General features: G+C 34.6%; 1 protein-coding gene across 7 annotated transcripts in view; it reads right to left on the reverse strand.

The window, feature by feature from the left end:
- The window catches only part of KLHL5 (kelch like family member 5), a 76,136-nt gene that overhangs the window by 20,307 nt on the left and 33,361 nt on the right, over window positions 1-22,468 (reverse strand). For all 7 annotated transcript variants that reach the window (XM_079152817.1, XM_079152816.1, XM_079152815.1 and 4 more), the window contains 4 exons: window positions 18,583-18,795; window positions 10,555-10,741; window positions 4,603-4,827; window positions 951-1,113 (listed from right to left, as the gene is read on the reverse strand). In XM_079152817.1, the coding sequence (XP_079008943.1) occupies window positions 951-1,113; window positions 4,603-4,827; window positions 10,555-10,741; window positions 18,583-18,795 (788 nt within the window). The remainder of the gene's footprint in view (window positions 1-950; window positions 1,114-4,602; window positions 4,828-10,554; window positions 10,742-18,582; window positions 18,796-22,468) is intronic.

Consider the following 22,468-nt stretch of genomic DNA (forward strand, 5'->3'; position numbering starts at 1 on the left):
AAACCAAAATTACTGGTCTTTTCTCATTTTTCTTGTAACACAATTCTACTATCCATTTTAACCTTGCTTCCTTCTCTTTCTGGAAATAATAATAAAAAAGGAATGCAACAAAAATTTTTATTTAACACTCATGGACGGTTTCATTTTATACAAGAAAGGAGTGAAAAAGATTCACATTTAGTTTCTGAATATCCAGGAACTACAGGTGAAGGTCTATCTAAATCTGTTTATTCAGAGCAGATAAGAAGCAAAGAGAGCCTCCTTCCAAATCCACTGGTTTTGCCAGTTTATGAAGATTAGAGAGAAGAATAAAATTAAAGACAAGTCAGTAGAGAAGATGGAAGGAATTTTTAGAGGAACACTAAAACAGATCCTACTTTTAAAAGACCATATACTTTTAAAGGTATATGTATAAATCATCAGATTCTTACAGTATAATTTATATCTTTAATAACTACTTGATAGGTAAGTCAGCCATCAAAGTGAATCTGAAAATATGAAAAAAGAGAAAAAACTTGGTTTTGACCTTTTGTTTTAAACTTCAATATGGATATTTACATAAAAATTTCTTCACTCTAAACGATGATTAGAAATGGATAGCATTTGCACATTGGAATGGAAGCCCAATGATGGTGAGCTATTTGTTTTTTTTTTTTTTTTTTTTTTTTTTTTTTTTTTTTAGCTATTTGTTTTTAAAACTATGTTATAAAAAGAGTCATTGTTTAGGGCTGGGGATATAGCTCAGTCGGTAGAGTGCTTTCCTTGCAAGCACAAAGCTCTGGATTTGATCCCCAGCACCACAAAAAAAAAAAAAGGTAAAAAGAGTCATTGTTTAAAAGTTTCTGATAAATCACTTGAAGTATTTCTGTATGCATTTCTTTAATCTGAAAATGATACTTCTTAATAAATTTTGTTTATCATGTTTTAATGAACTTCGAGCACTTCCTTACTTGCCACTTAGTACTGCCACACCTACTGTGCTCCTGGGGGTGGACATGGTAGCAACAAAGTTCCACTGACGAGCCTGAGGGTCCCATCTTTCCACTGTGTTCAGATAGCTCCAGCCATCGTGACCGCCTACTGCATACATGGGACCTTCCAACACAGCCACACCTGCAGGGGAGAGACAGGGGAGAGGCCATAACTGGAGATTTGCTGCTGAACCTCAAACATCACCTGTAAGCTGAACTACAGGATAATAAACCTTACATATACAAAATTAACCAATCAAAAATGTGTACTTCAGATACTTGCCTTCCTCATTGCTCCTCTTAGTAGGTAGGTGGGTGGGGATAAAGCAGCACTGTAGTTCTGCTCTTAAAGGTTTTAGAGACCGTTATTTCCAGGTACAACAGTGGAAAGTTATTTTAAAACTACACCAGATACATATAGTGTCAAAAACATTTTAAAAAATTCTGGATTTAAGACGTATTTGAAAAAAATTTTATTCTTTTCCCCCAATCAATTCAATGATATTTTACTATAGTTAGATTTGATATAAACCAATGGACTGATTCACTGCCAGGGAGTCAAGTCAGATTCAACAATTATCTGTTGGGTTTCCACTAAGTGCCAGACATTTAATAAAACATGTCAGATGTTCTATTACATATCTACTTTGTGTCTCCTAAAAATATAAGGCCCAAGTGAACTTTATATTTTCAAGACACAGACACAAATATATTTCAGATATTGCTAAGTACTAGTAAAAAAAAAAATGGAGCAAAATAAAACGGTAGAGAAAGCCAGTGAGACCTCTCTAATAAGGTGACATTTGAGTAGATGAGTGAATGAAGTTAGGAGATTAGACATAGTTATTTGTAGGAAGAAAGGAAGATGAAGTAGAAGGAACAGCATATGCAAAGGCCCTGAGGTATGTTTGGTGTGTCTGAGGTAGCCAGGTAGCCAGTCTGGCTGAGCAGGGTGGCTGAGGGGGCCAGTGTAGGTGATGGGGAAAAGGGTAGAGTCACATCACACAGGGCAGTCAGAAATAAGCACGCTGACCTTGTCTGAGGACTTTGGGTTTTACTCTTAATCAGATAAAGAGCCAATAGAGGGTTTTGAAAAGAGGTAAGACATGATTATGGCCAGGTGAGGTAAAACAACTTGAAGGCAAAAAACTTTCTATAATACAAATATATTTTAATTTGTGAGATCTTGGTTAGATAAGAAAAATATTTGGTTTTCATGCATAACCCAAACCAACATTTTATTTCACTCTTTTTTTATATCATGTATTGTGCCCCACGGTACTGCCTACTGGATTATATATATATGTTTGGATATATATTTATAAATATGTATATATTGCCAATTTTATATAACATATCCAATTTAAGATGTAATATGAATACATGTAACATGTAATTAACTAAAGGGCTAAAATAGTCCAACTCCTTAAACAATAGCTTTGAAAAAATTTTTAGTAGTAGAAGCTTTTTTCCCCAAATGAACTCTTCATATAATTTTCACATATGAAGAGATAATGGGAGTGTTTCTTAAATACAGTAAGTTCAAATTTGTAACATTTACTTAGAAGGTAAACGATAAGGTAAAGCTAGGTTGTTTAGAATAAATGAAAAATTTTGAATTAGGACTTAAGACATTTTAAACTATTGATCATTATCCCCGAACTTGCTTCAGTTCACGATGCCTTTCGTATGGCAGCTAGAACTCGTGACAGCACTTCACGTACAACCTGCCAGGCTAAAACAGATTCCTGAAAACCTGCACAAAATATGGCTAGATTATGTATTATCATATTCTATGTACTATATTTACCTTAAATTACAATTAGGTTTCTTTCTTTGTGGTAGGGGAAGTACCCAGTTGAATTATACTATGAACCCTTGTTTATATGAAACCCAAATCTGTAAGTCTCATTCAGAGACTGGGGACATAGCTCAGAGGAAGGGCACTTGCCCAGTATTTACAGGACCAAGGGTTTGATCTCCAGTAGCACAAACAAAACAAAACAAGAATAAATCTGATTTGTTTTTAAGATACATCTTCTTATTCTGTGCCTGTGTAATAGCTGATTTTATGGACTTCAGAGTAATGTTTTACAGTTTTCTTTGTTATATTTTATTTAATTAATTTTAAACTCTTCCTTTTAATGTACCTTAGCCCAACTCTCTGGCTTTTACTCCCATATTGAAGTTTAATATTATCTTCCACTGAAACCTAGTTACAGCTAGAATTTCTGTCCCTTTGCTCTTTTGCTGTTCTTGTCACCACATCAATCTTTATTCCTAGATAGCTTTAATTACTGGCTACTGGCCAGCCTCTACACTGGTGCTCAGTATTAATTTAATTTAATAAACTGAGTATAACACAAGTCACATTAGCCAAATTCAACTATGCTTTCAGTTGTGATGCATCCACCTTTTATAGTGATCTATCCAATTCTTTATTCTATTTTAAACCTTTTCTAAGCTGATAAATTGACCATAAAGTCACTGATTTTTCCTTGTCTGAATTTAAATCTTTTTGCAATGTGACTCTGCAGCTCCTCTCATGAAGAACAGGAATCTATTTCTCTACTTTTTAAATCTAGGCTTGCCCATGTGACTTGTCTTGGCCAGAGAGATTTGGCAAATACGATGCAAGCAGAGGCCTGAAAGTTTGAGCACTGTGGCTTGCATTCTTCTGCTTTCAAAACCCTGTGATGCCCCCATGTAAAGGAAGACAGGGCTAACGTGCTAAATGATCAGAGGCATGTGGGCAGTTGCCTCTGTTGCCCAGGCCAACACGTGACATGAGGCAATTCAGATCATCTAGTCAACCTGCCAGCCTACAACGGATTCATAAAAACCTGGCAGAGGTCATCCGAGGCAGCCTAACCCAGGAAAACTGTCCATTGGGCCCATAAGCTAAATAAATGGTCGTTGCTTTAGCTTCTCCATCCTGGACTGCTTTGTTATGTAGTAAAAGCTGGGTGATGCGCACACCTTTTAAGTTCCATCTAGTTTTAATTCTACCTCCTTCATTCTCATAAAACAACTTGTTGTCCTATTTCACTGAGAAAAAAGGTCCCTGACTTCTCTTCTGTGCATCTTAGAATGCACTGTCATTTCCTTGAGGGTGAAGACAGTGTCTTCCTCATCTGTGTAACTACAGAACAAAAAGCAGGGCACAGAGTACACACTAATCATGCTCACTGAATTACTGAGTGATAAATGAAAAGTCTCTCATATCACATTCTCTGTGCCACATCAAAATTCTTAACAAGTTTTTATTCAGTTCTGCTTAAAAACCAGGAGATACATAAATATGAAAAACAATAATGCTAAAGATTTTTAAATAAACACTTAAATTAGGTTAGGTGATGCTAATTGCCAACACAGAACACTTATATGAAAAGATGGCTTAGACCATGCTGCTACCCTAAACCCCTCAGATACATGTGTTTTTACCTGCACTGGCTGCTGCCACACTTACGTATGTGCTTGTTTTCTCTGCTTCTGCTTCTCAGGTAAGAGCTTGGTGGCTGATTACTACCGACTTCAGCTGCTTTGTTGATTGTCTTCTGCAAGGTATAGAATGTAAAATGCTGGGGCAGCAGATGTATGACATTATGAGTGAATCTGCAGCTATACTTACCAAGGCCATGCCTATGTGTGGACATTGGAGGCATCACACTCCAAGTTTTTGTTTTGGGGTTGTAGCATTCTACAGTATTCAAAGTCTTCAGTCCATCTCTCCCTCCAACCACATACAGTTTGTCATCTAACACTGCAACACCGAATTGTAGCCTCCTCCCATTCATATTTGCCACGGGAGTCCACATATTTGTACGAAGATCATATTTTTCAATGCTTGTTGCTCCTTAATAGTAATATGTAGAAATTAGGTAAATGAAAATGCCACCATGACTGACCATTTTATGAAATTATACATACAAAAGAATAACTTTTTTTAGCATTGACAATAATACTTTGACTATATCTCATGAAGCCCCTGCAAGATCTGGCTCCTCCTACATTCATAACCTCATTTCCTACCATTCTCCAGGGCATACACCAGGTCCAAAATTAAAAGGTAAAGTGGGAAAGGATTATCTGTCAAAGGAGACTGAGAAGCAATATCTGGAAGTGGGAAGAGAAGTAGAGGAGGTTAGTGTCATGCAAGCAAAGGCAAAAAGTTGGTAGCAGGTAGGTTGGCTATCATCTAATGCTCCTGAGCCAAGCAAGTTAAGACAAAGACTAAAAGGTATTACTGAACTCTGCTACATGGAGGACACTGATGACTTGAGGATGACTTCCTTAACTGAGTGGCTGAGACACAATGGGAGGTGAGGAATTGGAAACAGTGAGCATAGAGGATTGCTACAAAAGGGAGGGGGAAGAAAGGGGTTATCAGTACGGTTGAGGGAGGTTTTGTTTTGTTTTGCTTTTAAAATTGGAAAAACCCTGAGTTGGTTTAAATGCTAATGGGAGGAATCTAGTTGAAAAGAAGGAAGATGAAAATACTAGATGTGAAAGTAACCCTCATTAATAGTGTGAGTTCTTGAGGAGGCAGCAAAGGGCAGGACCCGCAGCACAGGCAGAGGCTGGCTTCTACAGGAGGAGGGAGCTGCCATCTACGCAAGGAGGAAGGACAAAAGGTCTGTGCTTCAGGAACTGAGTGTTGGACACTCAGGGAGTTACTGCTGATGATGTCTACATTGTATTAAGAACTGGAAGATTTCAGAATCTTCTCTTTATGAGATGAAACCAGTAGAGGTTAAAAGCAAAACAAAACCCCCCAAACCAAAAGCAAACAAAATCCCCACCATCCCTCAAAAAACAAAACAAAACAAAACAAAACAAAAACAACCCCAGCCCCTAACCATGAAAACTTCAATTACAGTCCTCTTCTTTCTCCTAAGCTTCTAATATACCGTGTCATCAGTGCTAGCCTTACAGAATTATGATCACGACAAACATTTATTCTAAAGTATTTGTTACATTAGGTCAGAGAACTAGTAATCTCCTAAAAATTGATAATCTCCTAAAATTTACAGTTTTAGTCTACATATAGATATTATATTTTCTTATGTTACAGTTTTTTTAATTGACCCTATACAATTTTAAATTGAGATTGAAACCAAGTCTCTTTCCATCTGTTTTCTTCACAGCACCAAACAGAATCCTTTCTACTAGTAACTACTCAAAATTACTTTTGAATGTGAATAATCTTTCTTTATAACCTTTTAGCAATAATAAAATTCTTTTCAGATGCTTAGATTACTTGATATAAGAGTGTATGTGATTTATCACTTCAAAAATGATCTTAGAATCTTTTTCCTTTTATCAAATCAAACCAAAACTCCCATTAAAAGAAGGTCAATTCTCCTCACTAATATACTTGGGAAATATTTTTTTCTTTTGAACTTTAATTTCTTTCTTTATTTTGTGGTGTTGGGGATCAAACAAAGGGCCATGAGCATGCTAGGCAAGCATTCTGCCACTGAACTATGTCCCCAGCCTCTAAGTTATTTATTTTATATCTAGTTTACTAAGTAGTATCACAGTGTTATGAATTCAAAACTAAAATTTCCTTTGATAATTTCAAACATAATTCATACAACATAAAATTTTAAAACACAGTTGCAAATATATTATTCTTTTCAAAATCCACATATTCTAAAATAACAAAATCCTAACAATTGTAAAGTTTTATGTAAAAGCTTAGACTATCCCTAACTAATAGTGAAGGACTAACCTTTAAAAAGTAAACATAAGTATATTCTGACACTTTCCTAGTGGCTATTTAGAACCATTATCAGCTTATTTGTTGGACCCTGTACTAAAAAGACATATGAAGGGACCAAGAGTGAATGAGCTGACCACCATTCAACAAAGGAAAACCATTCTTCATTATAAAGATATTGGATAAGATAAATTAAGGCCAGGGAAGATACCTTATATAGGATAGAGGGTCAGAGTACTTCACTATTAAGAAAGATTCAGACATAAAGTTGGTCAAGCAGCAAGGACCAGATTAAAGAATGTCTTGATGCTGGATGCAGTGGTGCACGCTTGTAATCCCAGCAGCTAGGGAGGCTGAGGTAGGAGGATCTCGAGTTCAGAGTCAGCCACTGGAAAGTAAGGCGCTAAGCAACTCAGTGAGACCCTGTCTCTAAATAAAGTACAAAATAGGGCTGGGGATGTGGCTCAGTGGTCCAGTGACCCCGAGTTCAATTCCTGGTACAAAAAAAAGGACTGTCTTGAAGGCTACGATGAAGAATTTATACCTTATGTGATAAGAAATAAATATCTCTGTGGAGTTTTGAACAGAGTTAAAAATGCCTTTTTGAATACTGATCCTACCACTAATTGCCTGGGAAAGTTACCTAACTTCTTTTAGTCTTGCTCTTCCCAACTATAAAAGTGAGCAAGAAGAGTATGTCTCTCTTAGAGCTTTCACAATAACAGGCACTTACTAACAACACAGTGGGTGCTATTTTCCCCAAGCTAACATGATCAAAATAGGCAGGTTGATAGGAGGCTAACTGGAATATTAGAAAGATGGCAGTGGAGATCTGAAAGAATCAGATACAAGACCCATGTGAAGGAAGACACAGCTGTCAGAATTTAAGATCTGAGAGAGTAAGAATTCTTTCCTTTGGGTACTTAGAATCTGAGCTTTCTTCTCTTGCTTGGACAAGCTTCCACTGTACATATGAGTCTTGACAGAAGGCAGGAACTCATCTCCTAGAAAACTGGAAAGAAAGATTCTTGTCCTCCTTGCCCTTAGACACTTAATGCTCAGGACTGACCTAATGCTTGCACACAGAATTTAAAAGCCGGACATTATTAAGAAACAGGGCAGTGGACAGAGTTCCTGCCCTTTTCTCATCAGCCTTCTAATAAATTAATTCCCTTATCTGTTTAAATGAGCCAGAACTGATGTCCATTGAAGAAAACTTAATTTTGATTCTACATTCTTAAGTCTGGTCAGAGATTTGGGCACACCAAGTTTATAGGGAATGGTGAATGTCAAATAGATATTTTAAATAAAGACAGAGTAAGAGAGTAGAATACACAGATTAATTTAGAGATAACAGTTAAAGCCTTGAAAAAGAGAAGGAAAGATAGAAGGGAAGAAGAAGAGCTAATAATGACTACAAAGGCTAGCATCACATGTAATGTCAAATAGATATTTCATACAAGTTAGAACTATGAGAATAAATCAAATCTATAGACAGATAGATGTATCAAGTGAGGTCAGTCTTTGCTTCCATGAACCTACAAGATAAATAACATATATGACTTTCAATTAGAGCTCATAATTTTGTACAGATACCATACAGGAGAAAAAAATGTTTAATGTGATTAATAAATGAAGAGCTTCAGTCTTATGAATAATTCAAGAGATGGCAAAGGAAACTTTTATTCATTGACAAGATACTGATGCTCTATGTGCAAGGCATTGTTCAAGGCTCTCAGGATATATTAAGGGACAAAACAAACTCCTTACTTTTCTGGAGATTACTTGAGGAGAAGAAGTAGGTGGACAATAAACAAATATATCTGGTGCTTTGAAGAAACAAGGTAGAGTAAGGAGATAGAAAATGGTAGGAAGGTCAGAAAGTGGCAGGCAAGAGGTTGCTCTTGATGGGCCATGAAGGTCTCTGGTAAATCGATACGTGAGAGGAGGATGAGTGAAGGATTTCAGTATTGGCGTAGAGCATTCCAGTGACAGGAAATAGCTAATTCAATCTCTAGGGGCTAGAACTGAAGGAATGAGGGAAGAAGCAGAATGAGCTAAGATCAGAGAGGTACTGTTAAGGGGTTGTAGATGATTAGTGCTAGGAATGCAGACACAGGGGAGATGAATGTATATGGAGAGATTAACACATAGAAGCTTCTGGCATAATACCTGGCAGCCAGTAGGTACCATGTATGGTGTTTATTACTATTATTTCTATCATTAGTAATAACTGAATGGTATAAAGAATTCCCAGATTCTTTGACCCAGATTTCCCACGTTTACATTTTACTATATTTATTTTCTATGTCTGCATGTGTGTATGCATGTCTTCCCCCCCGAACTATTTAAGAGCAAGTTGCAGACATATGACCCTATACTCCTGTGTCTTCCTGAGAACAACAAATTCTTTAATAAAACCACATACAATTATCAAAGTCTGGAAATTAACATTTTACAATGCCATCTAATCTACAGACCTTATTTGGAGTTTTTCACTTGTCTCAATTATTTCCTAAAGCAAAAGAAAATCCAAGATGACGCATTCTACTAATTGCTGTGTTTTTATTCTCTGGTAATCTGGAACAATGCCTGAATCTTTTATTTTTCATTTTGTATTTCACAACACTGACATTTTTTAAAACTATAGACAGATAAGTTATTTTGTAGCCTGTCTCTCAACTTAGAATTATTTGTTTTGTCCTCATGACTGAATTCAAGTTATATGCTTTTGGCAAAAATACTGAGTTCTTCACAGTGTACTCTATAAGAGGCACATGCTGCTGCTCACTCTCATTACCAGCAATATTACTTTTGATCATTTGGTTAAGTGGATGTGTGCCAGTGCTCTCCATTGTAAAGACACTATTTAACCCTTTGTGCAGGTGGCCAGTTCTCAAATTTTCACCTAGTCTCAGCTGCATTGATTAGTCCTTTTTTTTTTTTTTTTTTTTTTTTTCTTTCTTTTTTATGGTACTAGGGATTGAATTCAGGGGTACTCTACCATTGAGCTATATCCCTAGCTCTTTTAAATTTTATGTATTTTTATTTTGAGACTGAGTCTGACCTTGAACCTTTGGTCCTCCTGTCTCAGTCTCGCTAGTAGTTGAAAAACAGGCATGTGTCACTGTGCCTGGCTTACACTGAGGATTCTAGACTTAATCAGATACACAAAATACTTGGGACCAAAAGTGTTTCTGATTTGGGCTTAGGGATTGATTGATTGCATAGACTTTACTGGTTGAGCATCCTCAATCTGAAAATCTGGGATCCAGAGCAACTCCAGCCTTTGGAGAACCAATATGACACTAGCGTTAGGGTTAGGGTTAGGTTTAGGGTTAGGGATAAGGAGGGTGGTAAGAATGGAGGAAGGAAGGACTGTATAGAGGGAAAAGAGGGGTGGGTGGGGTGGGGGGAAGGGAAAAAATAACAGAATGAATCAAACAACATTGCCCTATGTAAATTTATGATTTTTAATTAAAATAAAATAAAAGAAAAAAATATGACACTTGAAAAGTTTTGATTTGGGAACATTTCATAATTTGGATTTTGATGGCTGCTAAATGGCAACCTTTCTAATTCCATCTTTCCTTCTGCACCTAATAGTTGGCACTCTACTGTAAGTAAGAACTTTCCCTTTCCCTTCTTCTATGTGTGGACTCAGACATTTACTAATGAATAAGTTACACTCTTTTACTATTATCATTATTTTTGTAGTGGACATAGAACCCAGGGCACTTTACCACTGAGCTACATCCCAGCCCTTTAAATTTTTTATTCCAAAGAGTTCTTTCTTTGGTCATAATTATCACTTATTAAAATTTCTTTTTCTGTTCTTCCAAATAAAAGATCATTCAATACCTTTTGTTGAATCCATTCCTCCAACTGCAAATAAGGTACCAACAGTTGACTTCCTAGGTTTTGTCCGAGGACTTTGTAACATGGGTCGTCTCTCTGGTAATAAATGATATTTCATTGCTTCCATAATGAGTTTCTGACATTCTATATCATCCCGAAAAAGTGCATTATTTTCCATGTCTGCCAGGAACTAGAAATGAGTAACACATATACTGAATGACTAAGAAAAAGTAAGGTTGAAAGAACAAATGATAATAGTTTTTGAATGGAAATTATCCTGTTTTTTTTTTTTAAACAAAAATTCAAATTTGAACACATTTGAAACTAAAATATGCAACATTTGTTAAGATTTCCATTTAAGTATAATTGAAAGGCAGAAACTGAAGAGCACACATGATACACTCTAAGATCTTATCAGTGCTTATTCCTTATCAGTAGTGGGACTACTGGTGCTTTTTTAAATATATTTTTTTAGTTGTCAATGGATCTTTTAAAATTTTATTTATTATTTATATGTGGTGCTGAGTATCAAACCCAGTGTCTCACACATGCCAGGCAAGTGTTCTACTACTGAGCCACAATTCTGGACCCAATACTGGTGCTTTTTAAGTAATCTTTTTATTATTTTTCTATAATTTCCACATTTTCTAAAATAAATCACTTTACAGTTATAATTAGAAATAACTTTAACTGAGGAATAATAAGTGGGTATTGACAAATTATTCTGCACTTACCAGACTTAAGGAATATACAAATACTACCACCAAAAAACAATCCACCAATTTCTCAAAGGACAAAGAACTCTAAACTGTGATTATTCTAAAAGAAAAATTAAACCCCCTCTTTTTTCACTGAATCCTATTTTACATAAATGCACAAATACTGTTACAATCTATCTTTTATAAATTATTTTTTTCCCTTTTGTGCTAGGCTCTCCATGCCTCCCTTTTGTGCAACCCCTCACTGCTCTATCAACAACCTATGTGCATCTTTTCATTTCTTTCTCCAACTTACAGTCCTCTGCTGACATAATTCTTCTATGTATGTAAGGGGGCATGTGGTTTCTCTTTTACTATTTGTTTTATTATACGCTTTGCTGCATCTTATCATTTTTATTTAATTATGTCTCATGAAAATTTCTCCAAGTCTTCCTGAAGAGGTATAGTTCAGATACAGTCTTGTAAATAACTATTCCATAGTATACAGGTATGCTAACATTTTCCAGTCATCTCCTTATTATGAACATTATTTTTTTTCTGGTATGTGCACACATACATTGACATATGCATGTGATGATGCCCCCAGACATTTCAAAAGATGCATATAAATATAAAAGATGTAAAAACATCAGGATGCTTTCCAAAGAGGCTGTAATAATTCATCTTTGTACCAGCTATGTGTGAGAGCACAACATTCCTGCCATGAATGTTAGTTCTTTTCATTTTTGCCAATGGTAGAACATTTCCCCCTCATATACATCTTTTTATATTTTGGCCATTTGTAAACTTTCTTTCTCCCTTTGCATCTTTTTTCTGTTATTTAAATTTGATTAGAAATGTTTGAGAGTTCTGTCTGTCTCTCTCTTTCTCTCTCTCTCTCTCTCACACACACACACACACACACACACACACACATACACCCACACACACGAAGGAACACCTGTATTTTTCTAGATTTTTCATTGTTTACTGAGGTTGTTTCATAATACTTTGCTCTATAAGCAATCTTTATTTTTAGGTCATCAAATATGTCTCCCTTCTTAGATTCAGAATTTCCAGTCCTGTTAGAAAGTGTTTTTATTTCACTTTGTGCATGTAGCCCCCTAGATTATCTGTCAAGATTTCATTGCTTTATTTCTTTCACTAAGGCCATTGGTTAATGTGATATATTTTTATTTTTTTCAGATAAAAACAGTTCTGCACCAACACCATTTATTAAATAATCCTCTCCATTTCCAAATGAACGTTGATCATATATTACAGACTCAAACGCAGATCTCATATTTTTTGATTCTTTGTTCTATTAATCTACTTGCCTAGTTCTATTCTAATACCATATTTTATTACAGTCTTTATAGCATATTCGATCATCTAATATTATAAGTCTCCCCTCACTGTTAATTTCCATAGTTGCTTGGTAATTTTGGAGTCCTTGTTTTCCATTTTTTTTTTTTAACCCAATTCCCTCTCATCATTTTTTTTTTTTTTGTGGTGCTGGGGATTGAACCCAGGGCCTTGTGCTTACAAGGCAAGCACTCTACCAACTGAGCTATAGCCCCAGCCCTCCCTCTCATCATCTTGATTCTCTTGGTGTTCTATTGTGAACTGCACTAAATTTCTTTATTAATTTTGGGAGAGTTCACTTTTTGATATTAATATGTTCTGTTTAAGAAGTCTTTCCATTTGTTGTATGGTTTTCTTCACATGAGTCTTATGCCCTTCTTTTATTAAATATATTCCTAAATATTTTATTATTTTTGCTATTGGGTACACATTTTAAAATTTTCATGTTATTTATGTTTTGCTGGAAGAAAGTCAGTCTTCTGATTATTGTACACTTGTATTTTAACCTGTTACTTTACCATATTCCTGTATTATTATGCATACAACCATAATCATCACCAAACAGGGAGAGTTTGACATCTTCTATGTGTATACCAGTTATTTATTTTATTACTACTTTGCGAAACCCTTCAAAGCAATGTTTAAAAAATAGAGTAAAATGGAATATCCCCATTCCTGGTTTGAGCTGACATGGTATTAGAGTTTTACCAGTTAGGATAATCAGTGCTGTAGTGTTGGGGAATCCATTATGTTTGTCTCCTATTCCTAATTTAGAGTTTCAAATTAAGAATGGTTGCTAATTTTTTTCCCAAATATTTATTATCAACATTATCATATGATCATATGACTTTTTCTCTTTCAAAGTTATTGATGTAATGAGTGCCTTGAAAGATTCCCTGATAATCATCACTGGAAAAAGACCTTTCTGGTCACAGTGTAGTATCATTTTGATATACTGCCAGTTGTATTTGACAATAAATTGCTTTAAAATTTTACAATTAAGGCATATTTGAATTATCACAATTAATTCATTTCAAGTAAACAAGTCATTGGTTTTTAGTGACTCTACCAAGTTGTAAAATCATTAACACAAAATGGTTTTGGAACAGTTTCATTACCTTGATATCGTATACACCCGTTTACTGTTAATCCCGATTCCTGTCTTTCTATAGATTTGACTTTTCTGAACATTTCATAAAAATAAAATCTTACAATCTTTTGTGTCTTGTTTCTTTCACTTAACTTATGAGGTTTGTCCATCTTGTAGCATATGTCAGTATTTTATTTCTTTTTATTATTGAATAATGGCTATATCTTGTTTTATGTATTCATTCACCAGTTGATGGATGGACGATTAGGGTGTTTCAAGTTTGGGGCTATTATGAATAAAGCTAAGAAAGCTTATGTGCAAGTCATTGTATAAATATATTTTCATTTCTCTTGGGTAGATAATCTATGTGTACAATTTTGGGGTCATATGGTAACTTTATACTTAATTTTATGTGTGTGTGTGGGGGGTACTGGGGTTTGACCCCAGAGGCACTTTACTGCTGAAATACAACACCTGCCTTTTTATTTCTTCTTTTGAGACAGGGTCTTGCCAAGTAGCCCAGGCTGGCCTCAAATCTGCAATCCTCCTGTTTCAACCTCCTGAGTCGCTGGGATCATAGGCATGTGCTACCACACCAGGCTTCTTTTATTGCCCTTTGAAATAATTTTCTGAATGATATCTATTATTTTCCATGTGATTTGATTCTTAGATTCATGGCTTTATTTTTTTCTATTATTCCAATCTCTACTTAAATATAGTTAATTCCATCTATTAATAAACTATAGACTGTCATCATGCTAAGAAATATATTTTACTTCAAATCACAGTTACTATAAAATCTCCTCAGACTTTACTTTCTATAATTTTTTTCACATTTTTATTTAGAAAGGAGTAAAAGTAAATAGAACAAAAGTAAAAGGAATAGTAAGATTAATCTAAATAAGTCAACATAATATGCATTCACTAATGGTTTCTGCGGCTAGCATAACTATGTTTTGTTTGCATAGAAGATATATGGAATAATTAATGTCAGAATTTACACTCTAGTGTAGGTCATGAGACTTGTGTCTTAATTAGGTTGAGGCAGGAGGATTCGAGGCTCACTTCAGCAACTCAGTGAGACTGTCTCAAAACAAAAAACCCAAAGGGCTGGGGGTGTAGCTCAATGGTAGAGTACCCCTGGGCTCAATCCCTAGTATCTTAAAAAAAAAAAAAAAAGGCACTAAGAACTATAAAACATACAGATCCTCATACACTCTGCATTCTTGGTTGATTCTAAGTCACTCCTCTGCCTTGAGAGAATGGCAGATTATTAAGATGAAAGCATCTGGACTAGAAGAGAACTTCAACATAAATAGAATGTAAATAAGTTATGAATTCTGTAGACTTTAAAAAAATTGTTTTGGTATCCAAAACTTGTAAATTAATAGAATACTGATTCATTTTAGATTTCTGACTCTTAGTAAAAAACACAATAACTGAGAACAGAGTAGTAGAGACCAACACACTTGTAATTTAGGCTACCATTGGGAACAGTAACAATTCCAATGTTAAGATCTTTTAAATAATATATCTGTATCTCTATATACCTAGGAGGTATATCTCCTAATATTTTTATCCATATTGTTTAAAATTTGATCTAGTCTGAAAAGTTTGTCTTCTCTGTACCATCTGATAACATTACACTCTCTCCTCATTGAACTTGGAATCCATTTTTAATAGCACTCCAGGCAAAAGTAAAATAAAATGACCATAAACACTTGTCTTTTCAATTATTGAGAGTATTTTTTAAAGCTATACTACAATGACCATTTGGTATAGGATTACAATTACACAGATTATTTCCTTCATCATTTTAAAGATCTATCATTGGATATATTATAATAAAATCACTATAGGTAAATAGAACACTTTCATTAGGTCAAATACTGTTTCATATTAATGCAGTATAGTAAAACCTCATTTAGTTAGTAAGAATAAAACAATTTCATGAAGGAAAATTCTCTAAGTTACTAAACCTAATCTCAATTTTAGAAATATTAGTCATTTATTCTATAGGTATTGGACAATTTGAACAACTGTCATATTTTCCTACCTTTGAAAATAAAACACAGAGAACACAATTCAACATTTTTTGATGATTTTAGTGCCTACATCAGAACTTTACTACTTATTACATAATTCTGTAGCCTTGGTCTTCATTTTTATCAAGGGAAATAAACCAGTGCCAGTACCTCTAAGTGTCACAGTACTGCAACATATTTAGTATTATCACTGTAGAAAAGAAAAACATTGCTCAGAAAGGTAAAGTAATAGTTTATAGTACACAAGGCAACATGTCAACAATGCCTTCACTCCTTCCACCTCCACACTGGTGGACATTCTCAAACTTGAGGGTGCATCAAAACCACAGGAGGGTTCCTTAGACCACAGTCTGCTCAGCCCCGCCCACAGAGGTTCATATTCAGTAGTGGGAGGTCTAATAATTTGCTTTTCAAACAAGTCCCCAGGTGGTGCTGAGTAAACTCTGCCTACTGGGGATCACTTGGAGAACCACTGGGTCAAGTTGAGGATTTTCCCTCACTTTGTCTTCTCTGATGATTTTAACACTTCCTTCCTGAACTTGCAATCAGTTGTTAATAGCACTCTAGTTACTCAGCCAGGTTTGGGAGAAACCACTCAATAAAACAGTGTTTCCTCAGGTTCCATTCCTTGTATTCTTGTGTTCTTCTTGGCCAGTGTTGTTCTCTTGGCTTTGACTTCAACAACCTAATTAAATAGTTTTCAAATTCTTTTCTTAGACCCTAAGAGGATTAAAGGCACTCAGAAGCTTTGGGAATATGACTTTCTCACTTTCTTCCCCACATTATACCCCTAAATTATCTCTTCATTCTATATTTCTTGACTCAAATGACGGTACTTTTACTAACCTGGTGCACAAATCAGATCATTTTGGGCCCTCCTTAATTTCAACCGCTCATCAGTCATTAAGTTGTGTCAACTTGACCTTCTAGATAGCTCTTGAGCCTGGTTATTCTCTAGCTCCATTGCCAGAGCATGCCTATTTCACTTGGTTGAACTCCAACAACCCTGTTAATGGGTTTCTAGTTTTGACCTCTGATCTGCTCTATACAATGTACTTGCAGTAATCTTTCCAAAATAAAATTACAGTCATGCCATTTCCCTGTTATAAAATCCTTTAGTGCTTTATCATTGCTTTTAGGACAAAATTCAAACTCCTTGGCATGACTAGAAGGTCTTCATGATTTGGTCCATTTCCCTCTCCTGCCTCATACTTTGACATTGCCCGACTTTATTCCTATACTCTAGCCAGGCAAACTAGCTTCAAATTCCAGAACACAATGTATTCATTCATGACTCCATAACAAGGTAAAATCTCCTATCTTCCCTGTGTAGTATGCCCCCTTTTTGGTAGCTAACTCAAGGTATAGATTATGAGGCTCACTTTAGGAAGTTCCCCCTGCTTCTCCACCATCAGTTTTGGTGGGCTACTCCTATTATTTTCATGTCACATCCATTTATCACAACCTTCATCTCTCTCTTTCTCTCTCCATATATATATAAAATATATATAATATGTAGAACTTACAATCATATTTATAATATATATTATAATCAGATATAGTTTGGAACTATTTATTCCTCTATCTGAAATCCTTCCCTATACCCCACAATTTTACACATGGTGCACTCAAGAGGTAGAATTGTTTAATGGCATAGAACTGTAGTTGGATTTGAGTCCCACCTCTACCTCTGATTAACTCTCTTATGATAGCCAAGGACCAAAGCCAAATAAAACCACAAGGCAGAAGGGCAGAAATTACTTTGTGGTTTTGAACACATAGTTTTACTTTTTTGGTCTGTTACTTCATTTGCACCACCGGTGTTGGACTAAATGATTTTGAAAGTGCTTTCAACTCTAACAACTTACAGATATGACCATCAGCAGTACCCTGGATAATAGGTATTCTAAAGGTCTCAGGGTCATACAAATATAGTATCATATAAACATCTGAAGCTGCAGAACTAAAGTAAACTCTCAGGATACTTAATTGTACAGATTCTTTCAAAGTCTAATTTTTTTCAGATTTTATTTCATCTAGAAAAGAATTTCTGCTAGATGGCAGTAAAAAAATAACTACTTTATTTAAATCTGATTTCATAAGAAATATTTTGTTATTTTTCCTGAATTGCCATCAATTCATGCAGTCTCACGACTGTGTATTCACACAATATCCCACTTCTAAAATGAAGGTCTTTCTTATAAAGCATCGACATTGATTTTTGTCTCTGTAAGGTAGTTACAAACAGTAACTTTCACTCACAACAGCAGGAAATAATACATTATGAAGATTAATATAAGTAAGGTAATCTTATTTATAGCACATTCTATTTTACAGAATGTGTTTCTGACCCTCATAATAATCCTGAGATGGTCAGGAAGAATGTTATCTCCATTTGACAGATGAAGAAACTGTAGTATGTGAATATGCCAAGTCACGGAGTTCTAAAATGTCAGAGCTGAAACTATCATATCTTATTAATCTTAGATTAATTTAATTAATCTGTATGTTGATAGAATTTAGGTATTTAGTGGATACTTAATAAATGTGAGGCAAATGAACTAATCTAAATTTTCTGATTCCGAGAATACAGTGTTTCTTTTGTTACTAATTCTCCTCCAACTGGTAAGATAGGTTTGTAGCTGTTAAAATTACAAATTCAAAATTAAGAATATTAATTGATGCAATTTAGGTATCCAGACCCTCTGCATGAAAATATAAGAAGAATTTTGTTAGCTTACTATCTTTTCACCTATGTGTTTTATAGGAATATATGTAAAAATTTGATAGAACAAGCAAAGAAAAAACATACAAACAAGTATCTATTAATTACCTGTGGTGCAAGAAGAGGTAGCCTAATATAAGCCAAAAGTTTACTGAGGTCTTTCCGTCTCTGTTCCAAATCATGACGGACCCAAGTAAGAAGTGCATTCAATATTGTCTCCTCATTTGGAATGTTCATGTCATCACTGGCCAAGAGCTTTGCAATTTCACTGGCTGGCAGTAATACGAATTCCTGGTTTCTGATTACTTCCATGAAATGTTCCTGGATAGAAAAATAGCAAATAAGTAATATGGTTTCTTCTGTCCATCAGTTTATTTAAAAGAAACTAAAAGTTTTTGTATTAGGTGCCCCCAAATAATTTATATTTTAGACCTTACATTGTGTCACCATTTATTATGAAAGGAACAATAGAAAGAAACCTTTAAACTGCAATTATGAGCTGGGTACAGTGGGGAATGCCTATGTAATCCCATCAACTTGATGGGTTGAGGCAGTTTGAGGCCAATCTCCACAATTTAGTAAAACTGTGCCTCAAAAAATAAACAAATAAATATAAAGTGTTGGGGATGGAGAGGTAGCTGATAGGGCACCCCTGGCATCAATTTCTAGTACTGCAAACAAAGCAAAATAAACAAAAAGACAAAACAAACAAAAAGCCACAATTATGTTGCTAAACATAAAAAAAATAGAATTAAGGTGTTATATCATTTACTACATTTTAAAAATGGACCTGTGATATTTAGGTATTGCTTTGTCCAAGTTAGGGAATAGTATTTGCAAGTCTTTTGAAGAACATAGGAAAGAAAAAGGAATTAGACACTGATCCGCATGATACTGTATCTTCAGGAATTAGTTTGGATTTGTGATTGCTGAAGAATTTAGGCAACAGCAAAGCCAAATTACCTGGGTGAGATTGAAGTTACTTCTCTTATCCAGAAATGCCCTCCAGGTTGGTCAGATTTCCAAGGACTGTTCTAGATCAAAGAGTATTTGTCCTCAAGTTTATTCTAAAACCAAATTAGCCGTTAAGATTGTTTTAATGTTATTTATAAGACCACCCAATTTTAGGTCTGTTTTGAAAGTTTTAATTTCCTCTAATACGACTATGTCAAGTTATTTTGGTCTCATAGAAAAAAGAACCAAAAGTGCTAACCCAGAATGTAGTAGGACCAGGACCTTAGACTGAAGGTGACTTAATCCTGGCTAGAACCAAGCTCTCTATAATTTGAAATGGGAGCTAGAAATGCCCTTAGATGTGAGATAAACTTTATAGGTTATAATCTAGAGAGAAGGAAAACTTACCCTCCTATTTGAAAGGTTTCAAGATATCATTTAATATAAATGCAAAAAGGAGAAAAATATAAATGCAAATGTTAGACGTATGTCTTTAATGTTTTTCTTATACTTCCTAATATTCTATCCCTGTCTTAGCATGTAGAGTTTTAGTAAAATTGCTAAGGCTATTTAAATTACAGATAGAGATAAAGTCTATCAATAGCTATCTTCTATATAAGAAGAGAATCATATTTTCTATTTAGCCTGTGGTAATCCAACTGAGGTACTTATCTAAAATACATCTTGGGTTGACATCCCTTTCAGCAGAAATTCTTAAGAGGAAAACCATTCATGAATAATTAACTAAATTCATTTGCTCCAATTCATCATGATTTGTTAAAAGATACCCAAATTAATCTATTTTAAATGATTGATTATCATTTTCAGAAATATATTTTAATATAATCTCAATGCTGGAATTGCTTCAAGCAAACTGTACTTACTCAACTGTATACTGACATTGTAAAATGATTTTGTAGCACACAGCAAGAGCTATAAAAATGCTAAAATTTTCAACCCAGTTATTCCACTTGTGGATTAATTCTTAATAAATACTTTGTAAGTGGAAAACAAAGTTGAATACCTAACAATGCTTCTTTATATTATTATTGGTAATAGAAAACTATAGGAAATAGCCTAACTGTCCAACTATAGGAGATTGTAACTCAATGGATTAATAAATAGGCAATAAAAAGTTCAAGGACAAGGATAACACAGCTACCTGTAAGAATATTAATTATGTAATATTAGGTGAGTTTCTGAACATATTAGAATAATATACATTTTTAGTTGTTTAAAGGTGTGGTATATAGTATAATGAACATATTTATATAACACTAGTAGAACTATTGTTATATTTTCAAATGGCATTAATTGTACTTTATTAGTAAGAAAAAAGACTATTACATAAGGATTTGATAAACTGTTCAGGCATATATTTCAGAATACTGCCAATTACATTTTTGTATCATTTATATTAAGTGAAAACTGAGTTTTTAAATCAAATTATGAAATGCTACTGAACAAGTTTTAACGAAGTGCTTTTCAAAAATATACATTTGGTTTTGAAGCAGCTCTTTCAGCAGAATTCAATGTTTTTATGTTTTATAGATTGAGAAACAAAATTTAATATTTTAAAATTAAATATTGACATTTGTTTCTAAATCCATAATGATACTAAATAGTTGTAATGAAATAACCAGTTAAACTTTTTCTAGACATTAAATGGCCTGCTCCAGGTCCTACTTAATGGAACTCAGAAGCAGAACAAGTGTTTCCAGGCCAGGATCCTGAGAAGGAGCTGTTTGTCCTTTTCTCCTTGACCCTGTGCCACACCAGGGAGCATCCCCAGTCCACCTATCACTTACTGGCTGAACTCACTGGCACACATTATGCTTACTTCATATTTTAAATCCATTTTATGATACAAATATCATGCTACCAAACAGTTGTTAGCATTATGTTCTTTCCCTGTTTGGAATAGTTTTTAAGCAAATAAAATTACTGAGAGATTTATTTAAATTGAAGATTGAATTTTACTATACATTTTTATTCAATTCCCATAGCAACAATTCAAATCAGACAATCTGCCTCTAAGTTATTTATTGTTATTAAAATTCCATTTCAAGTCTCTGTTGAAACTAAGTAATATTAAATAATGACCTTGAGAAAAAAAAACTTACCACAAATAACTATGAAAATTTTAAAAATATCTAGCTAATTCAAATTTAATTTATGTTTAAGCCCTTAAAGCAGCAATCATACCTCTACTGTAAACAACAGGAGTGACCTAAATGCATACAAATGTTTTCATGTGAATAAAACTCTTCCTAGAAAGAGATACTAAATTATAAACTTATTAGGAAGAAAAAATTCAGTTCTATTTTATTTATTTACATTCATCTTGTCACAAAAGTTATTTGAAACTGCAGGTGTAAGGTTAAAATGAGAATCTACAAAGAAGGATACACACTGAGCAGGAAATTTTTCAAAGGATTTAATTTAAAAAACATTAGCCTAACACCATGCTAAGTCTGTATATTATTGTCCCATTGTGCAATCTCTTATTTTTTTTACCTGTGATGATCATAAATAAGAAACATTCCTGAGAAGTGATTACAACCACAGGGAGAAAAACCAATCATAAACACCGCGGTTTTCTATGAGAGCTTTCGTTTCCTCACATAAACCCCTACTGTGTTAAACAGAATAACCTATATGATGATGATGGTGACCACATGATGACGGCATCTTTTTCTGACTGGGGAGATGATGGGCCGATCACTAGATTTTTTTTTGCGGGGGAGGGGTAGTGGGGATTGAACTCAGGGGCATTCTACCACTGAGCCATGTCTCTGGTTCTATTTTGTATTTTATTCAGACAGGATCTCACCAAGTTGCTTAGCACCTTGCTTTTGCTGACGCTGGCTTTGAACTCTCGAGCCTCCTCCTCAGCTTCCCCAGCAGCTGGGATTACAGGTGTGCACCACCACACCTGACTAATCACTAGTTTTGAGTGTTGAAATTCTATTAACATTCAATGCTCATATCAAGCTTATGAAGTAGATAGATTGAATCTTCTCAATAGGTTATAAATAAA

Source organism: Sciurus vulgaris (assembly GCF_902686455.1).
Source record: "Sciurus vulgaris genome assembly, chromosome: 9".
In the NCBI taxonomy this organism is placed as follows: domain Eukaryota; kingdom Metazoa; phylum Chordata; class Mammalia; order Rodentia; family Sciuridae; genus Sciurus; species Sciurus vulgaris.